This window comes from Hylobates moloch, unplaced genomic scaffold, assembly GCF_009828535.3.
Source record: "Hylobates moloch isolate HMO894 unplaced genomic scaffold, HMol_V3 SCAFFOLD_5, whole genome shotgun sequence".
Lineage (NCBI taxonomy): Eukaryota > Metazoa > Chordata > Mammalia > Primates > Hylobatidae > Hylobates > Hylobates moloch.
In genome coordinates, this window is record NW_026652280.1 from 108,035,523 (window position 1) to 108,056,668 (window position 21,146).

Below are 21,146 nucleotides of genomic sequence, written 5' to 3' on the forward strand. Positions count from 1 at the left end.
AACTCTACTCATCACACCAGCTGCAGCCGCCGCTTAGCAGCCCCTCTTTGCTACCCTCTTGCTGCCTGCACCTCCTCAGCAAGATGTTTAGGGGCCCTCAACGTGGTTGGCATCCCTAGCAGAACAACATGTGCCTTTCAGTATCTGTGTGCAGGGGAGAAAAGCCAGCATTAACCTTAGCTCTGGAGACAAGAGGCCTCGGGCCTGGCCTTCTATCCACACAGAAGTTCACTGTGGGGTGTTGGTGCTGAAACTGCCTCCATCAGCCTCAGTCAGCCTCAGCAACCAGAACTTCCCATACCTCCTGCATCAGAGGCCAGGCCTGTCTCCACTAGGGAGGCATTTGAGCACAAATGGGATGATATTAAACATTCGACAACCAGGTTGTCAAGGGCTGACCAATTGAATGGACACTGTCCACACCCTGCACACCAGCTGGGCATCAGCACTGGCTCCCTCCAACTTCCCTTATTCACCAACTTTTATACTGAGCCTGAGGCCTTCCTCTGGCAGCTCTGGGACACTGATGCCTGCCTGCTCTGAACAAAGCCCTCTCCTCCATGTAAGGTCAGCACACAAGGGAATGAGTTGCCAATGGCTCCGTCAACATTTTCACCCTAAAGTCTACAGATACCATACAAATAAAGACTTTCCCTGTGGGCAAAAATTCATGTAGGGTGACCTAGGGCAGGAGAGAGGATGGCAGATTGGGCAAGTGTTGGGCTATGATACACTCATTCAAATGGGAATACTCAACACCTGGTGTTAAAACTGATGCAAAGTATGGCCCCTCCACTGACCATGAGACAAGCCCAGGCTCTAAGGGGACACACTGATCACATCTTCAGGAGTCAGCACGTTGAGGCAGATTCTGTGTGTGGCCCAGCTTTTGCCCTGCCTCCACCACCCTGAGCTCACAGCCAGCCTTCTGCTTGCCAGCCAGTGTGCACAAGAATGAACCTCTACTCTAAAGGGGCAGTGAAGAGATGCCACATGCCACAGAGAACACGAGGGAGTCCATGGCACCTTCCCTGTAGCACTAGCTGGATTTTTCAAAAATTTCATTGTATATATTTGAGGGATAGAACATGATGTTGTAAGATATATATATGTAGTAAAATGGTTACTGTAATGGAACAAATTAACATATTCATTATTTTACAAAGGTACCCAACCCCCTGCCACCATGGCAAGAGCAGCTGCAATCTACTAATTTAGGAAAAATCCTCAGTACAATACACTGTTATTAACTATAGTCCTCATGTTGTACATTAGATCTTTTGACTTACTCACCCTATGTAGTTTCTACTTTACATTCTTTGACCTGTATCTCCCTAGACACTCCCCTCAACTACTTTTCCAGTCGCTATGTTAATGTTTGATCTCTCTTTTTTTTTTTTTTTTGGATTCCACATATAAGTGAATATGTGCAATAATTTTCTTTTTGTGTTTGGCCTATTTACTTAGTCATCAAGGAAGTGCAAATCAAAACCAGGGTGAGATACCACCTCACACCTGTTAAGGTGGCTATTACCAAAAAGACAAGAGATAGCAAGTGCTGGTAAAGATGTGGAGAAAAGGAGAACCTTTCTAGACTGTTGATGGGAATGTAAATTGATGCAGCTATTATGAAAAATATTACAGAGTTTCCTAAAGAAACCAGCTGAATTTTACAATGAATCCTGCCCTTTAAGTTTGGGAGAGGTCATGTGGACAGCCATGGGACAAGTGATACCATGAGATCGTCCCATGCCCTCTTTCATGACCCAGTCTAGGAAGATATTTTGAGATGCTCAAGTAATCTGTGTTTCTAGTACTGTTCCGAAGACCTTAGCGCACAGAACATGATTTGTTTAGGGGCTTATGAGGAAGGAGGCTGAGAGGCTAAACATTGAGCTCAATTTTTAACTGAATTTTTAACTTCATAAATTTCAGCCTGTTTTTCTACCCATCAGTGCACTCAAGTGACCTCAGTGGATGCCATGTGAGGCACAGGCATTTTTCCAGTTGGAGAGAATGGGTTGTCTGATGTCAGGACACCCAGTGTCTAGATCTGGCTGAACATAATCGCAATGAGGTCATGTAGAGAACTATTTGGTTCATGGGGTTGGTTCTATGTAAGGAACTGAGACCTGCCTGTCTGCTCTCAGACTAGCATAGGATAAAGAAACCAACGTTCACCAAGTGCTCCTGGCACTTCCCATAAGTCACTGTTTAATCCAATAAATTCTCATTGTGGTTCTGTAAGAGGCACCATTAGCCCTTCCACAGATGAGGAAACAAAGGCCTAGGATAATTAAACACTGAGTTCCCGGTCAGACAGTTGTCCAGAGTTGACCGTGACATTCACAACCAGGCCCATTCCCTTCAAGGTGAGCTACAGCAAGGCCAACCCCTCTGAGTTCACTGCAGACACTAACACAGCCCTTACTGCTGGAGTTCTTATCGATGCCTAGCTCCATCACAAAACTAAGGAGGCCAGAGTGCTGGACTCGCCCCTGCCAGTGCCAAGCAGCTGCCCTGTGTCAAGCCTTCTCAGCCAGGCCAGGAATCTCAGAAACAGACACTATTGGACACACAGTAAGAATGGATCATCCCTTATTAACGGGGAAAAAAATTCCCTGAAGTGAATCTTTTGGGTAGAGTGCCTTTCAGCCGTATTTTGCATGAAAATCATCTTTCAAAAAAAAGTGACATGTTCACCAGCCCACACTGAACTTGCTTTGTGAACTTGCCAAATAGTCTCATACCCCCATAATTTTACACTTTCTTTCCCTTATGAAATCGTTCTAAACATCTCCTGAGACACCAATATCCTCAGCTCAAATTACTTCCTCCTCTGGACTCAAGAGAATTTCCTATACACCTCTGTTGTAGCATCACTCACTGCTTCCAGTGACCTCTGCATGCTCTGTCCCTCCCACCAGACTTCTATGGAAAAAGGGTCAGGTTTGAATTCTCCTCACGTAGCCCAGTGCCTGGTACATAATGCTGGGCTTGGGTGTTGAATCTTACTTATTAATGTGCATGTATATTCCCAGATGGAAGGGGTCTGAAACACCGTAGCACTGTGAAATACACTGAGCTTTGTTCCTGTAAAAGTGCCTCTGAGTAACCTTCGACAGACAAGAGAGGGATCATCTTCAAAGAACTCAACCAAGCCATTTGCTGATCCCAATCTTCCCCCACACCCGCTCCCGCAGGCTTAACCAAACCCTACGTCTGCCTTTGCACGCCCTCTGGTGGCGCTTTAGGATAATGACCACACAAGGGCGCAGAAGGAGTTGGGGATAGGGTCTTTATTAGACGGTTATTGCTGTACTACAGGGTCAGAGTGCAGTGTAAGCAGTGTCAGAGGCCCGCGTTCAGCCCAAGAATGTGGATTTTCTCTCCCTATTTATCACAGTGGGTAGTTTTCTTCAGAAAAGCCCCAGAGGCGGGGACCAGTGAGCCCCAAGGTTAGAAGTGGAACTGGAAGGCTTCGGTCACATGCTGCTTCCACGCTTCCAGGCTGGGCAGCAAGGAGGAGATGCCCATGACGTGCCAGGTCTCCCCATCTGACACCAGTGAAGTCTGGTAGGACAGCAGCCGCACGCCTGCCTCTGCCAGGAGGCCTGGAAATAGAAGAAACTCCTGGTTGGCACAGGGGATAGGGGAAAAAGGAGCGAGGGACTGGGAGCAGAGTCAGAAGTTCTAAGCTTCTGTGATCAAAGGTGCAATGAGCGGACGATGGTCTCAGAGTCAAACAGCTGAGATGGGAGAGCAATAGGGCATCTGCTCAGCTTCCACGGATATTCCTGACTCTCTGGGAACACCATGACCATTAGCTGTAGATCTTGACTTTCTGATTGCCAGTTTTATCCAGCCAATAGCAAGGGAGAAAAGCAGGAAAGTTCCCTTGGGCAGCCAGGAAGAATGGTGAAATTAGACCCTTCGGGGTTTGAAGGCACACCCTCCGCCAAACATGGACGTGTGCCAAAACCCCTAGCAGCCCAAGCCCCAGCTGACTGGGGCAGGTCCAAGATGCCCACCATGGCTGGAGGCTTTGTAGGCTTTGCTGCAGCTGGGCTGGCCACCAGGGACAGCCACAGGGCCAGCAGGCAGGAGTAAGAAACCTGCACGCAATGTCCCTGAGCTCCTGGGCTATGGCTCCACAAGCCAGTCCAGTGTACCTAACATGGCGAGCTGAGGACCCACAGCTGGGCTCTGGCCCCACCCCTGCCATGCTGCTCTGTGACCCTGGATAAGGCACTTTCCCTCTTTGAACTGAGTATCCACTCACTGAAGGTTGTGAAAACTGGCATGACAGACCCTCTGTATGGTGCAGATCCAGAGACACCCTGGGACATGAAAAGGGGCTAAAGGAAGGTGGGTAGAGTTCAATTCCAGGGCAGACCCCACCCCAGCCTCAAGGACACCAGCCAGCCCTACAGGGCCCTCCTCACCAATCATGGTAGGCAGCATTGCAGGGTCAGAGGTCTGAGTCCGGAATAGGAGCAAGGGCAGGTCCCTGCGGAGAGGCACTTCTGGCCTGAAGACAGCTCCATTGAGCCCCTGCAGTACAGGTGTAGTGCCTTGGACCAAGCCCACAGCCTGGTAAGGGGCGCCTGCCAGGGCCACGGCCAGGAGGCATTCCCCGAAGCCTTGCTCCCCTGGTGCAGCAGGGCTGTGGGAGGTGGTGACCTGTGCGGAGAAGGCGAGGCGACAGTTACTCCTCCTGGCTGCACCACGTCCACCCTCCTCTCTTGGCCAAATCACCCATTGGTAGGATGTAGGGCTCCAGCCTGGATAATGTGCTCAGTAATTCAGGACCAGAAGGGAGAGGGCAAATGGGCCAAGCTGTGTGCCCTTCGGCATCAGCTTCCTGGAACAGCCAATGATCTCCTTAAAGGGAGGGCAAAGAGATCTGCCAGGCACAGGCGAAGGCTTGGAGGAAAACAGGGAGGAAAGAAAAGGAGGGAGGCAGGGCTGTGAGGAGACTCCACTCTGGCCCCTCCTGCTCTGACACAGCTTCCTACACAGCATCAGTGGCATGACTGGGATGCAGGAGTGGAGGGAAGCAGAGGGGTGAGGACATGGCAGCTCTACTGCCTATCCCTTCTGCCAGCTCTCACTGGCTGAGCAACAGGCTTTGAAACAGACTTTGATCTAAACAGGGAACCAGAGGGGAAGGCACCAATGGGAAGCCGTGTGAGGCAGCAGGACGTGCCGCTTGCTCCTAGAGCTTGCAAGTGAATCAAGAACCCGGGTGCTACGGCATGAGGAGCCCTGAGGGGAGTTAGGCAGAGTCAAACATGGCCGGGCAGAGTCAAACACACTGGCTCGTCATTTTCTTTGGCTGTGAAATGGGGACACTGCTACTGCCTCCATTCCCACAGCACTCATACACAAAGCAGTGCCATTAGCAACACTCGGGGCCAGGCAGTGTCTTCATTTTGCAGATGAAGAAACTGCAGCTACCCCTCACAGGTAGACAGGCCAATACAAGGCTGGCACCTAGGCCTCTGCTCAGCGAATGGGCTCTGGAAATATGGGGGAGAAGACTAGTGCTGACAGGGATGGGGAGGCAGCGTCGGGGAGAGGGGCGCACATTGAGGCCAGCCTCTTTCACCAGCAGCTTGGCGTTCACCAAGTTCACATCCGCCTGCTTGGAAGCCTCTTTCAGGAGGCCGACAATGACTGCGGGGCTTAGGCAGTTCCCAGCATTCTTCAGGGATGTTCCTGGGGACAGAGAGAAGCTACCATGAGGTCACTGTTTGTTGAGCACCACAGGAGGGGGCAGGAAGCCACTGGCACCTAGCTCTGGACTATGGGCTCCTCGCTGCCCTGGGGACCCCAAGGGCAGCCTGCCCCAGGCAGGTCCATTCGCCCTTCAGTGGGCTCAGAGGAGGCATAATCTGGGCCCAAGCCAGGAAACCCAAGATGCTTTAACCACCCTGAGAAACTCCTCTCCAAAACTCAGCTCAACTCCACTCTGCTCCCCAACCCTGCACCTGGCTTGGCCATCCTGGCCTACCTATTATTCTCCCAGGGGACACTGGAAAATTCCCTACTCTTACCCCTCCCTAGCACTCAGAGCCTTGCCAGCCTCAGGAAATCAAAGCAGAAAGAAGTAACCGGAGCGACTGCCGCCCAGCTCCCTGCCTTGTTTCCTTTGGCGCTTGGACACCCAGGCCAGTGGGACCCTCTGGCTCTGCCCTTCCCTGGTATTGTCAATGCCTGGGGTTTAGCTGCCCTCACCCTGCAATCTCTCCCCAACTGTGAGACACCCAAGAGTCCATGGGAAAGATACACCTCTACAGGGTTAAGGAAACTGGAGCCCTCCTTGGTCACTCAACCACATCCGCACAGTACTGGATCCACTGCAAAGGTGGCCACAGCCCACTCAGCAGCCCGAGGGCTGGACAGAGGGCACTGTTCTCATTCCCACTCCACGGCTGAGCAAACACTCTCGAGGGCTGTCAGATGGCCCAAGGTACCACCTTAGTAAGTTACAGAGTACAAAGTGTCCTCACCACCTCCTGGCTCATCTGCCCCTAACTCTCACTTTACAAGTGAAGAATCCAAGCCTCAGAAGGGAGAGTCACACAGCAGGCAAGAGACAGGGCCAAAAACCAGAATCCAGCATCCTGTTGCTTAATTAGGGCCTCCCTCCAGCCATCCTACGACCTCTTGCATGAAACTCTCTCTCTTGTAGAGGTGTCTCTTGCACCCAAAATATCTAGGTCTTAAAAATGCTACGTAAACATGATTTATGACTATTCAGTACATCTTTCCAATGACTTTTTTTAACCCCTCCCTTTACCACCCTCCCACCCAGTAGTAAGGGAGCTATACTCAGGGCAGGGTCCAAGCCACCCCCACTGCCTCTCACTAACCCTGTGTCCCATAGCAGATACACCCAGCAGGGCAGATCCCACACTCCCTCATCCCCTCCTCTCCCTCCCTCTGCAAGGTCCCCAGCTCACCCTGTGTTGTCACCTGGATGGTCCCTTTGGGGGACCCAGCCCAGGCTCGCATCAGTGTCCCCAGAGCTTCTGCCAGACCAATCCAAGGCTTGGTGTGTGGAGAGAAGGCACTGGTAAGGGCCTGGGCATTCACCTGCAGAGGATGGAGGAGCGGGGCTGTGGTCAGGAAGAGGCATGGCAGATCCTGAATCAAGATCTGGCTGCCAAGACCCAGCTCCACAAGAAAGACAGTATAGGGTCACTCCTGCCTTGGTGCCTGGTGGGCGACAACTTCCATCAGCCACTAACAACAGGACAAGGACTTGTTCCCACAAATGAAGAGAGCTGTAGAGCCAGAAATGGACACAGAAGGCCACAACCACTCAAAATCGTTCCTTTCAGCAAACTGTGTCTGCCCCAGCCCCCTCCATGGGAGACTTGTTGTTTTTGCACTGGGGAAGGGATTGGACAGCACAATAAAGGTGAGTCTTTGACACAAGACATATGGGAGTCGCAGATAACTTGGATGAGGAGTGACGGGTCTTCTCTGGCAGTCCCAACTTGCCTTCATTTTTATTTTCTATCTTGAATTTTTTTAAGTGTTTACATTGTCACTAAACACTATGATCAATTATCACAAAGTTTTGATGATCATGCTTCAAATATCAATGCATGCGAAGTCCACTGTGAGGCATGCTGTGACATTGAGGGGACACAAGCCCCATATCCCCCAAAAGTTGTAAGTCTAGGACCTGGCTGGCTGCCCCCTGCCCCACCCAGGGGCCTGATAACAGAACCAGCTTGTTCTGGGCCAAAATTTCAGTTCCATTTTGTGGTTTAAAATGCTCTGGTTCTGAGTTAGGCATCTGGCCACTTTTATTGAGATAACTTGTAAAGTCAACCATCTTAGAAAGATGCAAATCAATCAGGCAGCTACAAGATGTAATTAGAAGGAAACACAGATGCTTCTCTTTCTGTTTTCGTAAAGATATCATTGGAAGAATTTTCTTTTTTAAACAGAGAAATAATCATGGTATTGGAAATGACTGCTGAGGCCGGGCTTCACGGGAGCCTCTCCAGTGGGGCAGGCGGCAGGTCTGCAGGCTTCCTGCTGCAGGGCCCCTGGATCCTCTCCAAGGGGTCACAGACGAGAAGGGTGGTGGGGTGGAGCAGTTAGCTGCTGGGAGGAGACCTGGAGCACCATGCTGCCACTGCCGGGGCTGAGGGCCTGCAGCAGCAGAGGAAAGTCCAACTAAGAGGGCCCATAAGGCAGGCACCTCGGCACATCTCTCTGTCCTCTGTGTGGGCCTGCAGAGCCCAAGCCCGGGGAGGTGTCCATCACAGGGCTCCCAAGTAAAAGGAGGATTCTCAGTCTTCCCTGGTGGACAGGTGGGAGAATTCCAGGGAGGAGTCAGGCACTTTTGGACACCAACCTGACCCTAATGTTATTCTGTGTCTGAGGTTAGAACAGAATTGAACCAGGGAAAATGCAGGAAAGAATTAGGAAAATATATTTCTTATGTGACAAAAATGTCTCTTTTTCCAAATGGCTACTCTAAGACTATTTGCTGATGTGGGTGAACAGTTCAGTTTGCCTAAGGGTAGTTATTCTGACCAAGAGGTTTCACCTTCTAAGATGGGGACATTGTGTGGTCCATTTGCTGGAACCCTGTGTCCTGCAGCAGATACACCCAGCAGGGCAGAGCCCATACACTCCTCACCACCTCCTCCCCCTCTCTCTGAAAGGTCCCCCTCCCTCCCCCACCCCCTCCCTCTGCAAGAGCTTATATTAAGGAGTCCCTTTCAGGGAAAGCTCTGGAATGTCACTGCTACCTAATGGTAATGGCAATAAATCGCAAGGCTGTGATGGGGAAGGCAGACAGCTGCTTTCTGAGAAGGCTGAAAGGGTAAAACTGTGAAGCCCAGATTGGCTGGCAATGGTGATGAGCTCAAACCTCAGCCTGGGAAACGAGCAGCATCCCCTGGGAGGAATGAACCTGCTCAGAGACCGACCAGGTGCAAGATGAGTGAAGTGTGCTCTGCCCTGAGGAGCCCACACAGCATAGAGGACAGAGGATGCAGACAGGTCAGAGTCTCTGCTGACCTCCTCGCATGCTGCTGGTCATAGCCCTGCTGACTTCCATGGACTGTGTGGGGCTGCTGGGCAGCAGTAGGCACCCTTCTTTCCTCAGGATGGAGGGGGCAGAGAAGCCTGGAGGGCTGGGCTCTCAATCCAGAGGTGGGAGGTCAGAACCAAAATCCCCATCTTTCCTGCCAGTGCTGTCCCCACCAGTGAAAATCGCCCAGCTGAGGGTCAGCCAGGACAACCGAGAACACCCAGCCCATTTTCCTGACCCTTTGACTCCATGGCCTGGGCCCACCCACACAAGCTGCAGAAAGGCTTAAGTCATGTTTTTTTGTCCTCAGGGAACTAAGAATTTAGGGTAAGTAGAAAGATTAGGGAAAAAAAAAAACACCCCATGGAACCGAACCTTAATAACAAGAAAGAATGTGGTTCTCAGAATTGAGAAGGGGCTGGAAAGGCCAAGCAAGACTTCGTAAGGAGGCAGCAAGCCCCTGGAAGGAGAGCTATGCCTCCCTCACGCACCTGTGTCTCCCAAGAGCTATGACAATGTCTGGTACCCAGTGAAACTTAAGGAATATCCACAGACTGAATGAATGAGACAGGACTGGAAGTGTAAGTCAGGTTAAGCTCGTAGGAGACGCACATGCCAGGAAGGGCTTGATGGAAGCAAATACAAGAAGTGGGGGTCTTATGCCATGATTTGGGGAAAGCAAGGGGGTCAGCCAGCATGGAGGGCTCATTTGGGAGAAGATAGGGCAGGCTGTCAAGGCAGGGTCTGGGGCGCTTACAGGGTGTGAACTTTCTACATGGCCGCCCCCAACCACATCCCCACCTGCTGCGTCCAGCTGGCACCCAAGCAGCACTCCTTCACTCCCACGGCATGTGGAGAACAAAGGAGGCTTTCTGTAGAGGCTGAGCCTGGGAAGGGCCACAATCTCTGCAGCAAGACTACGATATAACAGGCCTGAGCCGGGCTCTCTGCTGCCAAGGCCTCTGCTATCAAGGCTGCAGATAGGAGGCTCCCGCCCACCCGCTCTGGAGAGTGCTGACTCAAGCAGATTTCCCTTATCTTCAGCTCCCAGGGCTGAATCTGTTCACCCACGCTGCCAGCAGCCCCTACAAGATGCCTTCCTTCCTCTCCTCCCTCTGACTCCTGGCCCCCGGCCCCAGGTGGTGATACTTACAACCCCCGTGAGAGATTTCCCCTTCACCATGTCCACGAACTGAACAGCAATTTCCTCCCCACAGCGGCTCTGCGCCTCCTTGGTGCTGGCACCCAGGTGGGGACAGCTGATGACATTCTCATGGTCCACCAAGGCCCGGTCCCGTGGTGGCTCCTGCCCAGAAAGAGATACCTCTAGGTTGGCTGCCATGGACTGGTCACACGCTCTTGGGCCATCCCAGGCAACAGGAAAGTTGGAGGGAAGGCAGTCAGGAGTTCTGGTGCCTTCCACTTCTATTTTGTCAGGGTGGTCACTGGACTCTAATGGGCTTCCACATGAATGTTCCATCTCAGCAGAGTGGACACAGCAGAAAGTGTGAACCAGATTCAAATCTCACCTTCACCACTTAACCACCTAGGTGCCTTGGGGGTGAACCTTGATCTAAGCCTCAATTTCTTTATCTGTGAAATGGGTTGATCCTATCTCCCTCATAACATTACTGTGGGGATTATGCACCTTCAACATGGGAGGCTCTCGACCAATGGGAGCTACTGTTGTTGCTGTTACTGGGCTTTTCCCCGAAACTCACCCCCCTGCATCCATGCAGCACTTGCTGTCGATGTGCCTTGCTGGACTTTTAGCACCGTGTCCTGCTCTTCCAAGACATTCCATGCAGGTAACTGCATCTTGGCTCTCATCAGGACAGGTTACCCATCTGTGGCACCTCCACCCCACCCTCCAGTGTCTTTTCCACCCTTCCGCTCACTGAGAAGATTGCCCTTGGGAATGTTATTTAGGCATCTTCTGGCCATTCTCCTCAGGGCTCTGTTGGTCCCATTGAATTTTGACCATTTAACCCTGTGAGTCCTGGTCACATGTAATCATGTAACCCTGTGAGTCCCGGCCACATGTAACCATGTAAGTACCACCAGCAAGTGGTACAAGGATGCTGAAGAGAGGAGAAGGTGCTGTGTTAGGGAGGATGGTGATACAAAGATGGACAAGACTTGCCCTGCCTTCCGGGAGCTTATGATCTAAGAGTTGAGAAAGATGACCAAGGTTACAAACCAAAAGGCACGGTGTGCCCTGGGCTGGGAGTACACAGTGAGTGCTACAGGGGCTCAGAGAGGGCCAGTGACCTTCCAAGGACACACAGCCAGTAACCTGTGAACCACAACTACCTCATCCAAAGTCCATGTCCTTTCCCCTTCCTCACCAGGGGAAGCTCCAATCTTGGGGACAGGATCTTTCAGGAGAGAGCCAACAGGATTCGAGTGCAAATGCACTCTTCCCTACTGGATCTGGTGTGAGGCTGAGCCTCTGCTCCAGCTGGGAAAGCAGCCCACCCCGAGGACCCGGAGGGAATACTGCCAGTATCCTCGGGCTTCTGTCCACCCAGGAAGAGAAGAAGGGAAAAGGAATGCCCATGGACACTGAAAAGGACATTTTCTTGGCAATGGGACTGCATTTCCATCAGGGTCCCTCAACTATACACTAAAGCCCCCTCTCTCCCTGCTCCAGACCCTCAACCTCAGAACTGATTTGTGGCTCTATCTTTGTCGATATGTTAGCAGTCTGAGAAGCCTGGAACCAGGAACTGGGTCCCCTTTAAAGCCCGAGTTTTGCAGAAAACCACATAGCTGCCTCCATACCACGCTCCGCAAGGACTCCTCAAACCACAAAGGTTTGTTTTTGGCAACACAGTTTTCTCCTTTTACCATGGATGAAAGAGACAATAAGCTAGAGGCCTTCTGTAAAACGCCAGGCTTTCCCTGCCATGGGCCTCTCTGCTCCCTATCTGTCCCCTCCTCCTGATGCTGAGGCTGCCAGGCACTTACTTCTGTATTTTTAGTAGAGACGGGGGTTTCACCATGTTGGCCAGGCTAGTCTCGAACTCCTGACCTCAGGTGATCCACCCACCTCAGGCTCCCAAAGTGCTGGGATTACAGGCATGAGCCACCACGCCCAGCTAGGCACTTACTTCTGTAAACACGTCCAGTGCAGCCCCGGCACACTGGCCAGACTGCAGGGCCCGGAGCAGGGCGCCTTCGTCCACGATCCCTCCACGGGCACAGTTCACCACACGCACCCCCTTCTTGCACTGGGCAAAGGTGTTGTCATTCAGCAAGCCTAGAAGAAAGCGAAGCATCTTCCTGCTGGGGCAGCACCAGGATCCCCACGCTCATCCCTGGCTTCCAGAGGTCTTCCCTTTCCTCGAGCCAGCTCTTTCCCAGAGCCTCTCCCCTGCTGGACCGCAGCCTCTTTGCTCTCATCTCTTCCTCCTCAGATGCTCTGGGGCAGGAGTCCCTGTTACGGATCTGGGCCAGACTCAGTTTAGAAACATCTTAGAAATTCTTGAGATATTACTGTTTCAAGTGGGTCTGGGAATCAGAAAGCACTGCAGGGGCTGCAGAAAGCATCCACGGGGGTCACTGGTCGTCCCTGTGCCCAGCTCACCTAGACCCCAAGCACTTCTAGCTGGCTCACCCTCCCCTATCCAATGTAGGAGTATCTAACAAAACACCAGGCTCTGCAGGACCCAGGTGGACCTCTCCCCACAGCTGGTTACCACTGTCTGGGGAAGGCCCAGATGGAGGGCCTATTTGTTAACTGGTCTGTGGCTTCTGTGACCAATCCACAACGTAAGGACACACCTACCTGCTGTGGAGGGCAGGAGAGGAGTGTGCACAGTGATGAAATCACAGAGAGGCCAGATCTCCTCCAGGGGCAGCTGCTGAACACCAAAGGAGGCCGAGACCTCTGGGGAAATGATGGGGTCATACCCTATCGTCTGGTTGGAAGCAAGAGAGAGGGAGGAAGTGTCATTCTTAATTATTAGTATTATTATTATTAAGAATGGCAAACATTTTTTGAGCATTTACCATACACTAACTACCATGCTCAGCTTAATTAATTCTCCAGTTAATTTACCGTACACTAAGTACCATGTTCCACATACTAAGTACTATTTACCATATACTAAGTACCATGCTCAGCTTAATTAATTCTCATGACCACACAATGATGCTGGGACTGTTCTTGTCTGCTTGAGAGCTGAGGGAAGCAGGGCTTCCACAATGAGGAGGGGCACAGCCAGAGCTCAAAAGAAGGTGCGTCTGCCTCCATGCTGTGACCACACACAGATGCAACAACAGCTCATGTATGCCTGGACAAGGTGGAGCTTGGAAGTCCTTAGAAAGCAGGGAGTCCTGAGGGAGGGAGGGCAGTCATGTGGGGAGCGGACAGCCAGGAAAGGGAGGAGGAGAAATGGCAGCTGCAGCTGGAGGGTCCAGTCCAGGAAACAGGTGCATCAGGTACTAAAACAGAGTGAGCAGAAGCGAAGGAGGAAGACAACAGTACAAGGCAGGATCCAGAGCGGGAGCGAGACTGCATGCCCTCTAAATCAGGAAGCCTCACCTGTGTCCTCCCCCAGTCACTGCCCACTGTGTGGAAAGGTACAGGTCAGTTCCCCTGGACCTGGGTCCTCAACCCTAAATAAAGGAGCTGGGCAGATGATTGCAGCCATCTCTCACTCTCACATTCAATAACTGGGAATTATTTGACCCCAGGAGTCGGAGACTAGCTGGGGCAACATAGTGAGACCCCACCTCTACAAAAAATTAAAAAAATTAGCCAAGTGTGGTGGCATGCACCTGTGCCACTCAGAAGGCTGAGGCAGGAGGATCACTTGGGCCTAGGAGGTTGAGGCTGCAGTGAGCCAAGATTGTGCCACTGCACTCCAGCCTGGGTGACAGAACAAGATGTCTCAGAAAAAAAATAAATAAATAAAACAAAATAGAAAAGAACATAATGGGAAAGAGGACTTCAAATTCAGTAATTCTAGGGCAGAAGCTAAAATGGTTATGATTAAGGTGAAGCCTCTGGATCCCTTTTTTCATCATTAGCCTTGTGGAATAAGGAAAGCCAAGTGGCCCCACACCAACCATGAGGCAGGTTTTGGGGAAAGATGCTGCCTCTCCCATGCCCTATAAGAACCTCCAGCTCAGAATGCTGGTGGTCTTTTTCAGACACTGCTGCTCCCCTCGGCTGTAACCTACTCATTTCCGGTGGGGAGGAGAAAGTGTCCAGGGGAGGAGATGGGATCCCTGCCATCGTTGTCACAAGTCTTCTTTGTCTGCTGGCCCTGAAGCCAGCCAGAACAATGGCCCTGTTCATCTCTAATCCAGATGTATTTTTTTTTTCATATGGAGTGGGGAGAGGAAGGGAACACCAATAGAGATCACAAGGTCCAGCCTGACTGGTCTAATCCATGCTCAGGAGCCAAGAACAACCTGGGGGCTGGCAGGAGGAAGGACCCTGCAGGCTGAACCTGGCCCCCTCCACAGACAGGTGCCTGGGGCTGGAGGGAGGGGGTTGGGGAGAGGAGCAGGTAAGCATCTTCCTCAGCGGTCAGCGAAGCACTGACTGACTCAGCTTCCTTCTTTCACAGAGAGTACCTCATTTATCTGCAAATGACTGCAGGGAAGGAATCTGGCTGAGCAAACCTCTGTTCTCATTTTCCATTTGAGATAACCAGGGCAGAGAAGAGCTGAACTCAGCTGGGGGCTGGGGTTCCGACACTAGGAGACAACGTTGAGGGGATGGAAAGGGTGACAACAGGCCCAGGACACACGTGCCTGTCAGGGTCCTGGTGTGTCCTGGAAAGGGTCAGATGTCCTAATATACAGACATTGGAGCACCTCTGGGTACACACCATTCAAAGACTACTCCCGGAGAGAAGCCTTGGGGAGAAACATGAAGGGGTTCCCTCACCTCAATCCCAGCCCCAGGGCAGACTCCTGATGTTGAGGCAACAGAGGAAGCCTCACTTTCTAAGCAGGACTCCAGGGCAGCTGGTGGCTCCTACCTGCCTGAGGTCACAGAAGGCAGTCCTGAGAGGCTGGTATGCTGGCTGCAGGGCCTTGCTGGCTCAGCAAAGCAAAGAGAAGAGCAAGGAGGCCTCCCAGTTAAAGAGACTCTGAAGAAGAACCTTCACCGTCACGTGCTCTCTCTGCCCCACAGCTGAAATTTTAGTTTAGCACTGGAACTCTCCCTACCACGGCAATGAAATCTTAAACAGAGACCCAAATATAAAAACAGGTAAATTCAAAGCTGCAGAGGTGAAGGCTCAATGTGCCACCACCTGCTGTCTCCCTGGGCCCCTCCTTGCTCCCACCTGTGTCCCTAAGGCACCTTGCCACAACCCGAGGCTCTGAGTTTGAGAATCATTGCTCTGGGCAGTAAGCATTCCAGGTAACACACTGAGATAGGAGCTGCCCATCCTGGAGAGTGTCTGTCCTTGGAATAGCTAAGCATACCGGCATGGCACAGGGACTGTTTACCTACAATGGATCATGAATAAAGTCAAGTGGTATTGGGCAAAGAATGCCAGCCTGGAAGGCTGAGCCGGAATTCACCAGTTCATAGTCACATTATCTTCAGCATATCATAGAACCTTCCTGGGCCTCGGTTTCCTTATCTGTAAACCTGGGATAATAATTCTGACCCTGCAGAGTCATTTTGAGCACAGGAACCGACACAGTAGACCTCAGCAAACATTAGGTGGACCTGAAAAAATCGTTGATAACTGGTGCCTCAGGTTCAACATCCATCCCTCTGGGCTAAAGTTGGATTCATCACAACACTGGCTACAAAGAAACTGTTAAGAGATGTTTGTCTGTTCCCTCAAGGAAAACCTTGATAATAAAGCATAACGCTCGCTTCTTGATTGGTTTGTGCCTCTTAACACATTCTAAGGAACACACCAGCATGAATGAGCTGAGTCTCTGGGGTCATGACCTGTTATTCAGCAACACTATTGAGAAAAAGTTTCTCGCAGACAGAACAGTATAGAGCGTAAGACCTGTATGACTCAGACCACAGGCAGGCTGCAGGCTGGTCAGGCCACAGCGTGAGGAATGTCACTTCCCTTGCTCCGGAAGCCATACTTCTTTTAATGCTGCCAAATGTCAGGTTACCTTTTCTATCAGCTATGCCGCTGATAACCACGCTGCCCTTTTGCAAACCAAAGCCCTGCTCCCCCAGAAAAGCTTTTCACAAATGCTTCTACATCTGAAACTTGTCTAGCTGCTTTTTGGACCCAAAAGTAGGGTGCAGAAATGTATTCTAGCTAAATTTCCTGTGAGGGTGCCCAACCATTCTAGCCTTCATATGTCTTTTCAGACCTGATTCTGCACCCTTAAGTATTAACTACCTCTCCTTGCTTCCTGCCATCCACAAATGACACATGGTTCAAGCTGTTGATGAGAATGGGGGGCAAGGTGGAGCACTATTGCATACAATCTCCCTCCAAACTGAGGTGGCCCATTCCACAACAGCACCAAGCACTAATCCCTTCAATAGCACCAAGCTCAAGGGGCTCCATCTGAACCCCGAGGGAATCATGAAAGATGTCTTACCAAAGTCCACATCTATACACAATCTAAATGCCCATCATTGAGAGAATGGCCAAATAAAAAGCAATTTATCTGCACAATAAAATTCCACACAACTGTTTAAAAATATGCTAGATTTAGTTGTTCTGAGATAAACATGTTTTTTTCTTAACATCACGAACAATATTCTTATTCTGTGTAGCCAAAGAATCCATCCACAGGCATGGAACTGTATGCATTCTGTGCAAACGCATAGAAAAGTCTCGGATGACATGCTAAACTGATGTTTACCGTGAGGAGACTAGGGTTCAGATGGTAATCAAGTATAGCCTTGTCCATGTTTTAATTTATATGAGAATGCATTCCTTTATTACATGATTAAAACATAACTTTAAATAGTCTGGGTATATGACATCTAGGGATTTCCATACTCTACCAGTTTAATAATGGTTTCCAAAGAGAGAATGAGGCTAGTATGAAATAACTTGTGTTTAATAAACACTTATCCTCGTTTCCTGTCTGGATGCTTATACATCTCTTTCACAATATGTTCAAGAATCTTCCTTTCTCTTTAGAAAATCTTCTTCTCCAAGACCACTAGAACTGGTGAGCTCTCCGCCCTGAGATAAAATTCATCCAGACTCAAAAGTATGATAATGACATGGTCGAGGTAAGCAGCTGAGCACGAGGAGAGGCCACTTAGACGCTCCGGAATGATGAGGTCCAGGCAGCTCTGGAGGGGCTGAGGTGGGAGGCAGAATGATCCAAGCCATGTTTCAGGGGTTTACAAAGAGCATGTTCTGGAAGCAAGACAGTTAAGAATGACCCTCCAGAGACATCGGACAGAAGAAATGCAAAGTGAAGGCACCGGCACCCTCCACACCGTGCTGGGAATGGGAATAAAACATTCAGTGGGTGATCTGCTCTGAGGCACAGATTAACACTGAAATGAGCAGGCCGTAGACATCTCTTTCAATCAAACACATGCCGGAGAGGTGTCAGCCATTTCCTGACACTGATGCTCAAGGTCCCAGATACCCCTGCACCTCTTGGAAGCAGCCCAGGGTAGAGAGTTGGGCAGTGCCAGACGGACAGACAAGCTTACCTAGCACCTCAATCATTCAGGAACCAGGTGGGGCTTTTCATCTGGTTTAAGTCACTGCCGAGGTCTCCATGATGAAGAATATTGCTGAGCCAGGAATTTGATGTGTAGTGATGCACGAAGAAGGAAGGCCCAGGGAAGGGGAGTCATGGGGAAGAGGACCCCTTGGGGAAGGGGGCAGGAGCCTTGGAACAGCCACTGGTCTGGAGCCTGTCTCCCAGTTACTGCTTCATCAATGAAATGCTCACCCATTTGGCTATGAGTGCTCTTAGTTTTACTTAACTCCTGACCTCTGCCTTTTAGATCAAAATTCTCCATGGACTAAACCTTGACCCTTGATCCCTTACAAAAGAGGATGGAGGAGCTCTTTGTGGCTTATGACATCCCACCATCCCTGCACAGAGGGCAAGGCTGTGGTTTGTTTACATGATCAATGATCCTGCTGGGCTACATCCGCCTCTCTCAGGAGTCCAGGGATCAAGAATACATCTGGCCCTTCTCAGTGCAGAGGCTTAGGAAAGATATCTGGCTGACTTAAATAAATAAGGTGGGGAGTGGAGGCAGGAGGGAGAGGATAATATTCAATGTGTACAATGGGATACTCACCAGGCTCTAGGCTACTGTCCATTTGCTATGAGTCCTTAGGCATAAGCTTACAAATTCTAGATGTCAATGTAAAATTAAAGGTCAATCTATTAAGATCCCTTCTAACTCCAAGAAGGTAGGAGGGATGCAGAAAAAGGGAGAGTTCCATAGCAGCTCTATGTAAACTTTTATAGACCTGACATGATCTGGTTGTCAAAACTAATTTCCTAATGTTTAAAGACTTCCTGGCTGCAGTTTGACCCCATAATCCCTGTAATTCCCTAAAACAGAAAGTGAACAGAGAGACGTCCCATAGCAGCCTTAGTGGGTTCATCTCTTTGGCCTATCTGGGAAGCCCTGCAGATCCCCTCTCTTAGATGAACTGCCTCTCTCATTTGCAGGGTCTCCTGGATTAGCCCAAGTGGGTGGCACTGCTACTGATTGCAACCCTCCCTTAGCCAGAAGCCTACTGAGCTCCCAGAGTAGGAAAAGGCAGAGACCTGGGGGAAGACAGGAGTTAGGTGTGATTTCTGAGACCGGTGTGAGGTCTTCCAGCCACCATAGGCTCTACAATCATATCATAGTGTACATACAAGCACTTTTAAATCTTTTCTGAAATATGGAGGGAAACTGGAAGGACAGATGGACAATAGATGTAAGGCTCTACTGTGAGGCCATAAACTTGTTCCTGTTTTCTAAATTATCACAGGAAAGCAGACACAACAAAAGCAGGAAGGAAAGAAAGAATGGGCAGGACACAAGCACCCTCCCTGTGAGGCAGGATAGGTAATCAAGGAAGTGCAGCAACCTTGGTGATCCTACAGTCAACAAAATAAGCCTTGGCATTCATATTATAACTGAGCTCATTCAAGCAAAGCTACCTTCAGTAGGGAACTTCCCATCTAGACAGCCTGTGCACTTTGATTTTTCCTGTCCTCAAACTGACCCCCTGCTCATTATAACAGTAAAAAACACACTCCTAGATGGAGATTTAAGATGCTAATAAGACATGTGCCGAATGAACAAGCATGTACAGCTACTACTCATGTGCACCCAGAGGACCACCCGAAACATGCTTACTAGTAACAGCTCTTCCCACCTCCTTATGAATAATCATGTAAAACTCCCATAAAGGGAGTTTCTCCAGCAATAATCAACACTGCCTCATTCGTTTTTGTTTTTGTTTTTTAAGACAGAGTCTCATTCTGTCGTCCAGGCTGGAGTGCAGTGGCATGATCTCGGCTCACTGCAAGCTCCGCCTCCCAGGTTCATGCCATTCTCCTGCCTCATCCTCCCTAGTAGCTGGGACTACAGGCACCCGCCACCACGCCTGGCTAATTTTTTTTTTTTTTTTTAAGTAGAGATGGGGTTTCACCATGTTAGCCAGGATGGTCTTGATCTCCTGACCTCGTGATCCGCCTGCCTCGGCCTCCCAAAGTGCTGGATTACAGGCGTGAGCCACCGCGCCCGGCCAACGCTGCCTCATTCTTATGAGCCGCCCGCCCTGAATTCTCTCTCTGTCAAGGTGTACTGTCTACTCTGCACTTAACTTTCAAAATATTCTTTTTCCTTTGCAATAAACTCCTCAATGCTGCACCGTGTCTCTTGTTTAAATTCTTTTAAACTAAGAAGATAAGAACCAAGGTCTCAAAACAGCCATCAACACCTGGTTCACTGGGACTCAGGGCTATTCACTCACCAGAGAGCTAAAGGACCCCCACCAAGTATTTCCAGCTTTTGAGTCCAGATCAGCAGGCCAGTGTTCTCTCCCTCCTTGGCTTTAACGCTTATTTAGATGGGGGCTCCAAGAGAGGGTCAGACCCTCCTAGAACAAAGCTTCTGGCTTTTGCCCAGACATGCTGCCGTTCCCAAAATTGCTGCAGAAAGTCCCACATCACAGGGTTCCAGCAATATCTTACCTTCATCCCAAAGGACTGCATCCGGGTAGCTACCTCTCTCCCAATCCTGCCCAGGCCAAGAATTCCCAGGGTCTTTCCATTCAGCTCTGTTCCCATGAACTGCAACCCAACAGGCAAAAGGAAAGAAGCTGAAGTCAGCAACATGAGTGGACCCTGGGTCCTGAGCCCAGGTGGGGCGAGTCAAAGCCGCTGCTCACCTTTTTCCGCTCCCATTTGCCATCCTTCATTGAAGCCGTCGCCTGGGGAATCTGCCTGCAAGGATAGACACAGGTTCAGAGGGTCCACTCGGACTCCCGCCAGCCCATGAAGGAGACGCAACATCAGGTTTGCACAGTCACTGCCCATGACAGCCACTTTCCCAAGAACTGGGTCTGGGGGTTCAGGTTTAGGAACACTGATGGGGGATAAAGGGAAAACAGAAGAGAGAAACCCTTGGCAAGACCTGACTTAGAAAGCCTGTGATTTCTGTGACCAGCCAGGCGTCTGGGAGGAGGTATGGATTCCACCTCAGCCACTGAGGCATCAAGCAGAGTGAGTTTTTTACTTTAAGTCATCGCCAATCCTCCAAGGTCTGTAGGGATAACTGAGTGGGGTACTGGGCAACTCTGATGACATCGAGTACTCCAGAAGCTCAAGGAATTATTTTCATCTTCCTATCTCATCCAGCACCATAATCTAGGACGTCTTCTACTATTACGAAGAAGACACCTAATTATCTATGCTTCCTTGAGAGTTTCTTAACCCTGTGGGTCTTAGACTAGTCTGGACCCTCGAGTGGATGGGTAGATGCCAAAGCCCAGACACTTCCACTCTGTCCTGAATGCATGGTCCCAAGAGTTTTAAACATCCACACCACCTTCCTGTCCCACCACCACCACCAACACACACACACACACACACACACACACACTTCACAGCCTGTGTCCTTCTATTAGTTCAGATGGAAGTC

The 21,146-nt window shown here is 50.4% G+C and overlaps 1 protein-coding gene across 3 annotated transcripts in view; it reads right to left on the bottom strand.

Moving 5' to 3' along the window:
- Positions 1 to 3,284: 3,284 nt before the first annotated feature.
- PHGDH (phosphoglycerate dehydrogenase) overlaps positions 3,285 to 21,146 on the bottom strand; it is a 32,087-nt gene continuing 14,225 nt past the window's right edge. For all 3 annotated transcript variants that reach the window (XM_032154850.2, XM_058439397.1, XM_058439396.1), the window contains exons 4-12: positions 20,395 to 20,449; positions 20,198 to 20,296; positions 12,855 to 12,987; positions 12,178 to 12,326; positions 10,218 to 10,370; positions 6,969 to 7,101; positions 5,591 to 5,721; positions 4,446 to 4,683; positions 3,285 to 3,614 (exon numbers count right to left, since the gene is read on the bottom strand). In XM_032154850.2, coding sequence (XP_032010741.1) covers positions 3,460 to 3,614; positions 4,446 to 4,683; positions 5,591 to 5,721; positions 6,969 to 7,101; positions 10,218 to 10,370; positions 12,178 to 12,326; positions 12,855 to 12,987; positions 20,198 to 20,296; positions 20,395 to 20,449 — 1,246 coding nt within the window. In that variant the 3' untranslated portion in view covers positions 3,285 to 3,459. The remainder of the gene's footprint in view (positions 3,615 to 4,445; positions 4,684 to 5,590; positions 5,722 to 6,968; positions 7,102 to 10,217; positions 10,371 to 12,177; positions 12,327 to 12,854; positions 12,988 to 20,197; positions 20,297 to 20,394; positions 20,450 to 21,146) is intronic.